The following is an 11,683-nucleotide window of genomic DNA, read 5'->3' on the forward strand; positions in this document are numbered from 1 at the left end:
GATGTTTTGGAGAAGATAAGAGACAAAGACTCAAGACCTGGGTGATTTTTCTACTAATGGATCATAATGGCAACACATAGGCCAAGACGAAGTTCTACACCCTGTTTTGTTTTTTACTTGCTCTGTGATTTTGAGTAAGTCACTTATGCTGTTTGGGGTAAATTTTCTTGAACTGAAAAACAAGTGAGTAGGACTCACAATTCTTTATATCCTTTTCTAGCCCTAATATTCTCTGCCTTATACATTGGAAATCTGCAATCATTGCCTCACAGAAGATTATCCTTCAAATTACATTTCCATACATCTTCTTTAACCCATTAGAATAATCTCATTCATTCTCAGGAACAGATCAGTTGATGGATGAATTTTAATTTCTCTACTCATCTGAAATGCAAGCCAAAATTGTAAGAGTAGTGCAAATGTGGGAAGAGAAAGTCAGTCTAGCCTGGTTTAAGATACACCCCCTAAAAATCTGAGTTGGGCTTCAAGTTAATCATACATATTAGACAAAGTATATGGTTTGTACAAATCTCTCTCTCTCTCTCTCTCTCTCTCTCTCTCTCTCTCTCTCTCTCTCTTCCCCTCCCTTCCTTCTCAGAATCCTAACTTCTATTAAACCAATTATTCTGATAATGCTCTTTTCAATAAAATGTTCTTTTTATCACTTTCTTTAAGGCAGTTTTGACATCATTATTTCTCAGACTGTAAATGAGAGGGTTTAGCATGGGCACAATGATAGTGTAAAAGACAGAGGACACTTTCCCCTGATCCATGGAACTGACTGAAGATGGCTGTAGGTACATGAATGCACTAGAACCAAAGAAGACACCAACTGCAGCAATATGGGAGCTACAGGTGCTGAAGGCTTTTGATCTGCCTTCAGTGGATTTAATTTTTAAAATACTAACAATGATTAAAACATAAGAACAAATAATGGTCAGTGTTGGAAAAAGTATATTAAATGTGCTGAAAGCCAGAGCCACCACTTCATTGACATATGTGTTTGAACAAGAGAGCTTTAAGAGTGGAACAAGATCACAGAAGTAATGATTGATAGCATTTTCTTTACAGAAGAGCACTCTAAGCAAGCAACCTGTGTGAGCTGTAGTCCCAATGAGGCCCAATGCATACACTCCACCCACCAACCATGAGCACACTTGATAAGACATCATAAGACTATAAAGAAGGGGATGGCATATAGCAACATAACGATCATATGCCATCACAACCAACATTTGACATTCAGAAATTGCAAAAAAGGCAAAAAAATAGAACTGTGTTATGCAGTCAGGGTAGGAGATAGTGTTCTTCTCTGATAAAAAGTTCACCAGCATTTTGGGAGTGATGACAGTGGATTGACAAAAATCAATGAAGGACAAACTGCAGAGGAAATAGTACATGGGGTTGTGAAGATGAGAACTGAGTCTAATCAATATGATCATACCCAAGTTCCCCACCACAGTGACCACATAAATCCCTAGGAACAGGAAGAAGAGGGGCAGGTGAAGCTCTGCATGGTCTGTTAATCCTATGAGGATGAATTCAGGGACTAGTGTATAATTTCCATCCTCCATTCTTTTTGATTGTAGAGTAGAAGGCAAGAATCTGTAAATTTGAAGAAAAACCAGAATCAAAAACAAAGAGGTATCTTTCTTAGTATTAGTCTCAAAAAGGAGTATAGGCAAAAGAGAAAAATTATATATACATTATATATATATATATATATATATATATATATATACAATCTTTTGGTCTAATTCCCTTTTCCTACAAATATTGATCATCAGTTTTCATGATTACATAATTCATATATACCAGATTGTTGAAAAGATCCAGGCCTGCCCTCTCCAGAATACAATAATAATTATTTTTTATCCTTCTTAACCATTCATACCTTCCAATTTCTTTTCTCATAACCTATCGTGAATGCTACAAATGAAGTAGGTATTATATGTATAAAAATCTTAGATATTATTGAGGCTGTAGTTCTCACAGCTAGTAAGCATAAGAGATAGAACCTAAATTACTTCTCACTTGATGCCAATTCCTGTAATTGTTAAATTGAATTTTAAATAATGCCTTTCTAGAATTGTTAAAATGATGTTTAGGATGACAAAGGCAATGATCCTATCATATAAGGTCTAATATTTATATAATTCAAAAAAAAGTTTAATTCTTTCATCCCTTCAATTTCACAATTTACCTATGATCTTTCCATTTTATATTCTAACTTGCAAATCTTGGTCCACATCCCTCAAACTGTTTAGAAAGTAATGTTGGACTGTGCCTTCTTGGGTACTGTGGACACTGTCTCCTTTATGACAACAATAAAAATGGGCTTCAGATGTTGCAAAGAGTAAAAAGTAGGAAAACTATGAGCTGAGAAGCAGCTAGTTGTTCTCCATGGAGATAGTTATTAGGGACTCAAGATACTTTTTAGTAGAATGGCATGTTAATATGATGACCAAGTAAGGGATTGCTATAATATTTATAATATACCCAAATTTTGTTAATAGTATTTCATAAAAATACTATAACAAAAAGAATGAAGGGATATGGATTGGAAAAAATTGCAATTTGGTGAACTCACAAAGAATAGTTATATTTTTAAAATGCCATTTTGAATGGAGGGATTCAGAAAAGTGTATCAGGAAATCTTACTTTATCTTGTGTTGTTAAATAGCTTGGATAGGAGCATTGATTGTATGTTTAGCAATAACAGTAAACTTGCAGTTTGACATAAACATGATCCGAAATTATCACCATGATAGATAAAAAATTGGACTGAACTTAATATGATGAATTTTAATAAAGATATAAATATAAAACTGTCCAGAAAAGTTAAATTTTTTCCAATGATCCAAAACTAAAGAAATATATTAAAAGTCAGTTTGCTTGCTGACGATCTGAGTTTCTTAGCTGACTTCAAATACAACATAATTAAGCCTGTGGCAGTTTTAAAAAATAACTAATGCAATCCTAAATTACATGAACACATTTTATCTTCCAGGAAAATTCCTGCTGATGTATCTTCAGGCTCCTTCTATGGTATTTATAAAATTTCTGAGATCACATTAATAATATACAATTAGAGGCTTTTGTGACAGTTCCAATGATAGGTCTATCTTATTCTGGTTTGATCCAACAAAATCGAGGGCATTTTATCCAATCCATTTATCAATTTAGGAAGAATATTGGCAAACTGGAGAACATTCAGAAAATGGCTATGAGGATTTTGAATATACACATACCATCTAAGGATAATTTGAACTACTTCTGAACTTTTAGCCTGGAGTTGGGAAGAATCAAAGGAATAGGATAATTGGTTCCTAGTATTTTAAGGGCTCTAATGTTGAAAAGGCATTAGACTTGTTCGGTTTATCTTCAAAGAATAGAACCAAAAGTGTTACCTGAAAGTAGCAAAGAGGCAAATTTAGTTTTGAAGTGAAAATAAAAATCTCCTACAATTACATAAAATTCAAAGTGAGATCGGTACTTTGGCACTCCTTTCTCAGAACAGATCTTCAAGGGGAGACCGGATGACTACCACTGCTGTAAGGTTGTTGGAGAAAGTTGTAAGGTAGGACTTGGACTATATGGAAGGTCCTTTCCAACTCTAAAATGCTGTACTTCTACCATTCTGAACTGAAATTTCTTATTCCTCCAAAATCTCATTTTATTTTTGAAACCTCCTATTCCCAGAGATCTTCCTCATGCCATTGTCACAATAGAATAGAATAGAATAGAATAGAATAGAATAGAATAGAATAGAATAGAATAGAGTAGAATAGAATAGAATAGAATAGAATAGAATAGAATAGAACAGAATAGAACAGAATAGAACAGAATAGAACAGAATAGAATAGAATAGCATAGAATAGAATAGAACAGAATAGAACAGAATAGAATAGAATAGAATAGAATAGAATAGAATAGAATAGAATAGAAAAGATGATTTTTCTTTTGTGAAGTCCTGAGGTTCCATAAATCTATTTAGAATGAAGAATACTTTCAAATTAATCAAATACTAACCCTCTAGCATTGAATCTTAGAGTCTCCTCATCTGTAGAGTCTTGGTTAAACAATGTCTTCTATGAAGGTTAAAATGGTCCCTGTAAAGAGGCTTCTAAATTGATCAGAATTAGGGCACAGAACTATTTCAGAAATGCTCTGAAAATTTATTTGATTTGTGAATGATTATTTCTAATTGTGACTTTATCCAGAATGTTGTCTTCAGCTATAGAGAAATAATGTTTATCTGTGTCAGAAGAGCTCCTGATGTTCTATCTTAAGCAATTATGGCTGTTTATAGGATTCCTATGACTTCATTAGTAATACACAGACAGAGTGTCCCATGGAGACTTATCTCATAAGGGAATCTCTTTTTCTGGGAAGAAAAGTAGTCATTAACTGACTACTTTTACCTTTTAATTCTTTCATGTTTATTTATTCTTTATGTACACAGTGAATATTTCAGAACATGATACCTAGATAATATCAATAAATTTTAACATTTGAAACCAATTTATTTCATTTAGAATTTGGAAATCTTGGCAGTGATATCTGAGGTAAAAATATTCCCCATGGTTGAAGTAGCCTTAATTCAGAGGTCATGGTACTTTAAAATGTTGGGCAAGTGGGAGGCCTGAATGTTCATAAGAGGGAGAAGAAGGGGTATAAGAAGTGTGAAAATCAGATGCTGAACTTATTGTAAATGAGGTAAATTGAACTTGAATTCTATAGTTGAAAACTACAAATTCCTCAATAAAGTAATGGATAAGTGACACAGATAGATTCAACATCTAAAGGTAACATGGATATAGCAACATCTTTTGATTTTATATTGAGAAGGTATGTAAGAAAGAACTTTCAGTTTTGAAAAGCATTGCAATATTATTCCTGCAGGGGTGTGCTAAATTTCAGTGAACTCCGTAAAATGGATAAAATTATAAAAAGCAATATTTAGAATGAAGGAGAGTTTATTATTAATAATAGAGAAGAGTTCTAAAGTATGCAGTGAAAAGGAAAGAACCGTGATAGCTTTGGGCTTAGTAAACAGTGTCCAGAACTTCCTTACTGGCTGATCTCTCTTGTAAATATATTTACTAATTCTTGGTGTCTAGTGAATGTGTCTTCTCTCTAAGGAGTATACCAGGAAGACTTTTTTCCTGTAGATGAGGTAGAGATCTGTAATTGTCAAGGTATTCTGGGGTAACCATCAGCATTTTTTCTAAGCAAAACGATTGACAAATTTGGTAATCAAAAATGTTTGTTTCCTGCACATCAGTACTATTATAAATCTGGGGGTTCTTACTTTGCCTAGATAGAAGATTGTTAAAGGAAGGATTGGTGGGGGGGGGGCTAGGTGGCATAGTGGATAAAGCACTGGCCCTGGAGTCAGGAGTACCTGGTTTCAAATCTGGTCTCAGACCCTTAGTAATTATCTAGCTATATGGCCTTGGGCAAGTCACTTAACCCTGTTTGCCTTGCAAAAAAAAAACCCAAAAAAGATTAGGGAAACTGCCTTTTAAGACTCCAGTAGAGATGAAAAAAGTTGCAATTTTTGGAAAGTATTATTATAACCATAGCACCAAAACAACAGTGATTTGCATTTTTATTTTGAAAATCAACAGTAAAACTGTTATATTACTGATGCCTGAAGCTGTTGAAAAGAAAGCCCAATGACCAATTGTTTGGTATGCTATTGGAGAGGTTTTTTTTTTTTTTAAATGAATTATTCAGTTGTATTTCTTATCCAGCTAGTTCTTTCAGGGCTCTGCCCAAATTGCTGAAAACATTCTTTATGGGTCAATATTCTTTCAGGCTTGATCCACACACTTGCCATTTGTTCTCAGAGTTCTGTTTCTTACCACACTGTTTTCCTGGAGTTTCCAAACTACCAGAGTGAGAAACAATGGATCCAAGAGGGGAGGAGCTGTTCCCCCATTGATACAAAGGAAATAGTATTATGTTAGGAATACATATTACTCAAAGGATATGAATAGATAGTCCTCAAATGAAGAAAGTAAAGTTATAAATAATCATGAAAAATGCTCCAAATCGTTATTGATTAGACAAATGTGAATTAAAACAATTATGAGGTATCATCTCACATGTGTCAGATTGACTAAGATGACATAAAGGGAAAATGATCAATGTTGAAGAGGTTGTGGGAGGATTGGGACAATGATACATTGCTGGTGGAGTTATGAACTGATCCAACCATTATGGGGAGCAATATGGAACTATGCCCAAAGAGCAATAAAACCATTCATAACCTTTGACCCACTAATTTCTCTTCTACGTCTACATCCAGAAAGACACTCATGAAAAATGGGAAAAGTCCCATATGTTCAAAAATATTCCTAGCAGCTCTTTTTATAGTGGCAAAGAATTGAAAATTGAGACAATGTCCATCAAGTTAAACAAGTTATGGTGCATGAATATTATGGAGTACCATTGCTCTATAAGAAGAAACCATAAATAGGGGGCAGCCAGGTGACACAGTGGATAGAGGACTGGCCCTGGAGTCAGGAGTACCTGAGTTCAAATCTGGCCTCAGACACTTAATAATTACCTAGCTGTGTGGCCTTGGGCAAGCCACTTAAACCCATTGCCTTGAAAAAAATAAACTAAACTAACAAACAAACAAACAAAAAACCATAAAGGGTCAGACTCTAGAGAAGCATGGAATGAATTCCAGGACCTGATGCTGAGCAAAGGGAGCAGAACCAAGAGAACATTGTATACATTAACAACAGCATTGTGAGATCATCTACCCTGATGAATGTAGCTCCTTTCAACACTTGAGAGAACTAGGACAATCCTATTAGACTGTGAATGAACAAAGCTATCCCCATCCAGAGAAAGAAAAACAAAATAAAACAAAACCAAGAAACCCTTTTGGAATCTGATGAACACTACAGTTTTGAAAAAATATCTATTATTTATCTTTTTTCCTTTATCCTAACTCTTCAAACTGAAAATGACTGATCTGTAAATGTTTCACACAAATGCGTATGTATAATGTTACCCTGACTTTTAAGAGAACTGCAAAGAAATAAATTCAGAGTAGAAAAGATAAGGAGTTTAGTTTTACTTCTAAGAAAAGCAGCTCAAGAGCAAACCTCAAAAAGATGGCATAGAGTTGGTGGAGATTGTAAGTTTAGTTTTACTTTCAATAGTTACAAATCACTGTCTTCTCCATACTTTTGTATAAAATTCAATGAAATAGGAGAGCATTCATAGAGTCATCAAATTTAGAAGTTGAAGAGATTTTAGAGAACCCTGAGTTCAACAGTGTCATTTGACAGATGCAGAAACTGAAACCCATAAATTAGAATGATTTTCTAAAGGTTACACAGGAAGTAAATAACATTCAAATCTACGTTTTTGTTTACCACTCTTTTTGTACTGTATATGTCATACTAATACCAGTTTGCATATTAATTGTCCTAGTGAATATATAATGAAACTTTGGCCGTCACTTTAAGCCTCCTTTAAAGGAAGAAAATCCCAATTACTATTTTTTTTAGGTTTTTTTCCCCAAGGCACATGGGGTAAAATGGCTTGCCCAAGGCCACACAGCTAGGTAATTATTAAGTGTCTGCTGAGGCTGGATTTGAACTCAGATACTCCTGACTCCAGGGCCAGTGCTCTATCTACTGTGCCATGTAGTCACCCCCAAGAGCTACTGTAGTCACCCCCAAGAACTACTATTGAAGAAGACTCTTATTCCTACAGCCAGAATTTTGCTTTTAAAAAACAAGTTTTTGGAAGCATGGTTGTTTTTTATTTATCATTTTATTCTCAGTGGATAGTACAGTATCTGAATTTCAATAAGCAAGCAAATAAATATTTAGTAGATTTGATTGAATTGAACACAGATATTATAACTTTTGATCTCTCTCTCTCTCTCTCTCTCTCTCTCTCTCTCTCTCTCTCTCTCTCTTTCATTTCTCCCAATACACTAGGATGAGGACTGAGAGGAAGTATCCATTCTTGTATAATATGTGGACAATGAGATTATCAGAAGTATCTATCTCAGACATGGTATTTGCAGTATTTATAAAAAAGAGTGGATTGCCCATTAGGCAATGGAGAAGATAAAGAGGAAATAGAAGATATACTTCCTTCCCTTGGCCATCTATCTCATGGGTTTCATCAGGCTATACCCTGAATGGCATTTTCCCAAAAAATATCAGTGCATGTTTCTATGAATATTTTTTTCCTAAAAAACAATTTTTGGAGGTTTTTTTTAGGTAAACTTGAAATCGTGTGGAGATTACATACTTTCCCTCAAAAGCTAAATGCAGGATTTCTCCACACACAGCAGAAATATAGTACCATCTAATGCAATAAAGTCCCTAGAACCATTACATTTCCTGGCCAGTGTCCTTAGGGCACTCTAGTGGGGATAAAGTATCCAGAAGTAGACTGTAGAGACAGAAATCATAACACCTTAGAGTTGGATATAGCCATAAATATATATTCCAATTTCTGAAACTGTCAGAAATTCAGTTTTCAAAATTCCTTCCATGTATTTATCAAACTTATGTCCCACTAATTTCATTGATGATGCTCTCATGACTTCCAAATGCATCCCTACATGGGGCAGAAGTGTGAACTTTTGTTCTGAGAAGGGAGAATTGCATAATATGTTACTTTTATCTATGTCCACAGTTTCAGTCTACTGAAAATGGTAGAGCAAATGGTTTCATAATGATGGAACTTCTTTTCTTTTCAATTTTGTGACATTGTAATTTAAAGTTTTTGGTTCCACATTCTACCCCCCATATGCCCTCCTTCACCCTGAGATGGTAAGCAATTACATATGTATATATATATATATATATATATATATATATATATATACATATATATATATATATATATAGATAGATAGATAGATATAGATAGATATAGATAGATATAGATAGATATATAGATAGATAGATAGATAGATATAGATATATAGAGATAGAGATAGAGATAGATAGAGAGAGCTAGAGCTAGAGAGAGATATAGATATAGATATAGATAAAGATAGAGATAGAGAGAGAGAGAGAAGAAGAAGATTTGAATAAAAGAAAAATGAAAGTAAAAATAGTATACTTTAGCTTGTTTTCAATCAATATCAATTTTTTCTCTGTAGGGTGATAATATGCTTCATCATAAAATTTCTAGGATTGTCTTGGATCATTGGTTTCTTAGATTAGTTAAGTCATTCACAGTTCTTCATCAGACAGTAAGGGTGTTCTGTTGACAGTTCTCCTGGTGCTGTTCACTTCATATGTTTCAGTTCATGTAAATTGTTTTAATAACACAATAATATTCCATTAGAATTATATACAACTCTTATTTAGCTATCCCCCAATTGATGGGGGATTTGAAATTCTTTGAAATCATTAAAAGAACAACTATAAATATTTTTGTACAAACAGGTCCTTTTCCATTTCTTTTGAAGGTCTTTGGGATATATACCTAACAATGGTATTGCTGGATCAAAGGATGTACACAGTTCTGTAGCATGATTCAAAATTGCTCTCCAGAATGGTTGAATCAGTTCATAAGTTAGCCAATACTTCATTGTTGTCCATTTTCCCACATTCCTCCATGATCCAACATTTTCTTTGTTTGTCATATCAGTCACTCCTATGATGATGACCCTATGGGATTGTGTGATATTTTGTTGGGGTTATAGCATTCTTCCAAAGAATTACAGAACTGATGGAACCAGACATCAAGCTGAATATAAACCTTGACATAAGGCATTGGTATCTAGCTTGAACCAGTCTCAGTCTTCTAAGAAATCACTTGGGACTGGAATTCAGGCTAATGATAAAGGAATTTCACAATCTGCAAGAAAGCTGAAACAGTTTGCTGTCTAAACCACAAAACTTCACAATGACTAAATGAATAAAATAGATTTAGGGTAGCTAGGTGGTGCAGTAGTAGAGCATCCACCCTGGAATCAGGAGAACCTGAGTTCAAATGTGTCTTCAGACACTTAGTAATCACCTAGCTGTGTGACCTCAGGCAAGACACTTAATCCCATTGCCTTGCAAAAATACAAACAAAAATAAAAAACATAGATTTGACTACCAAAGATCTCAGAAAGAAGAAAAAAAATTTTTAAAAATTCATTTGAATAAATCAACAGGAACCATATTAAAATAGAAAGTGTTTTTCCTCATATTCTCTAGGAATTTTTTCTTGTAACTGTGGAATTTAATTACTATACTTCATGGAGTTTATAGCATAATTTTCCCCTGGAAGTGACCTGTGACATATCTAAAATGGTGTTTTGTTTTATATATTCATTAATTTTGAATAGAATTCTTGTATTATGTTCTATCATATGTTGTTCAGATGTTTTGATTTGTCAGATTGCACTAGAAGACCTATGGGATTTCATGTGTCTCTAGTCATTTTTTCCATTGAGATCAGTGTGCTTTGCTTATGTAGAGATCATATGTTCCTTTTTACTTTATTGCTTTTTTACTTATTTTTCAAGGTTGTTTTAAATTGAGCACATTTGTATTACACTAGTTTGTCCTTCAGTTCACATATAGTTGTAACTTTAAACAATTTTCTTTCTTTTTTGGGACATCTTACTACTGTGGATTCAAATTTTTCTGACACAAATTATTTTTTCTCTGCAGGCCATACATTTTGTCATTTAATTCTTTTCAATTTCATTGATTATTCTTATTTCTTTCGTGAAGTACTTGGAAATATTCTGTAATACAGTTCTATGCTTTCTTGGGAATCCACATAGTTCTTTCTTTTATTAGATTTATGTCGACTCCCCATCATTTTACAATATTTATTTAAAAATTTTGCACTTATTTCAATATTGTGGCAGCTTTCTTCCCCTAAGATGATACTCACCTAAATGGATTTTGTCTCTAGAGGGCTGCTACTACCTTGATTACACAAAGGTGTCCTACCACTGAAATTAACAAGCTTCTATTCAATGTGCTTTCCCATATGATTCAATCTTTATATTCCATAAAATATCATAATAAGAGCTAAATATTGCTATTCTCCAAATCAAACCTGTGTAAACTGTCATAGAAATACAAGGGATTTTTATTCAAGACTTGGTTTTACTATTGACTTTCTCTTTTACTGTGGATATATCATTTATCTTTTGAGGGGATATATTTTCGTGAATTGAAAAACAAGTAAGTTAGAGTTTTTAACTAAAAATATTCTCACTCAACATTATCTTCATCATTTTTTTGAAAATTTGTGGATTTAATTATTAGTTATAATAATGTTTGCCCCCAAAAAGAATATGCAGAGAAATGCATTTCCACAAAAATTATTTGAAGTAAAAAAGCTCTTTTTAAATATCAGAAATGGATTAATCAATGATTAACTTTCATAGGTACTCCATAAATTCATAAAGCAAGCTAGAGAGATATTAAATAGAAGGACAAAAGGAAGAACAGAGACCCAGCCTACGTTGTTTTGAGTAAGGTTTTTTCAAAGCATCTCTGAGTTGGACTTCTTAGTAATTACAGGTGTGGGGATAGAGTACCTTATTGGAACAGAACAAAGACAGACTCTCTCTCTCTCTCTCTCTCTCTCTCTCTCTCTCTCTCTCTCTCTCTCTCTTTCTCTCTGTCTCTTCTTGCATTAATCCATTAAACCCATTAATCCATTATTCAGTTTT

The 11,683-nt window shown here is 33.7% G+C and overlaps 1 protein-coding gene across 1 annotated transcript; it reads right to left on the reverse strand.

Annotated features, from left to right (window-relative positions):
• Window positions 1-641: 641 nt before the first annotated feature.
• LOC141487943 (olfactory receptor 8G50-like) lies at window positions 642-1,607 on the reverse strand. The gene has a single exon (XM_074187556.1). It carries the CDS (start codon window positions 1,572-1,574, stop codon window positions 642-644), a length of 933 nt encoding a protein of 310 aa, XP_074043657.1. The 5' UTR covers window positions 1,575-1,607.
• Window positions 1,608-11,683: the final 10,076 nt, after the last annotated feature.

Source organism: Macrotis lagotis, chromosome 1, assembly GCF_037893015.1.
Source record: "Macrotis lagotis isolate mMagLag1 chromosome 1, bilby.v1.9.chrom.fasta, whole genome shotgun sequence".
NCBI lineage: Eukaryota > Metazoa > Chordata > Mammalia > Peramelemorphia > Peramelidae > Macrotis > Macrotis lagotis.

Bases quoted from the DNA above. Each gene is read 5' to 3' on its own strand.
- LOC141487943 (XM_074187556.1), bottom strand. From the start codon at position 1,574: ATGGAGGATGGAAATTATACACTAGTCCCTGAATTCATCCTCATAGGA.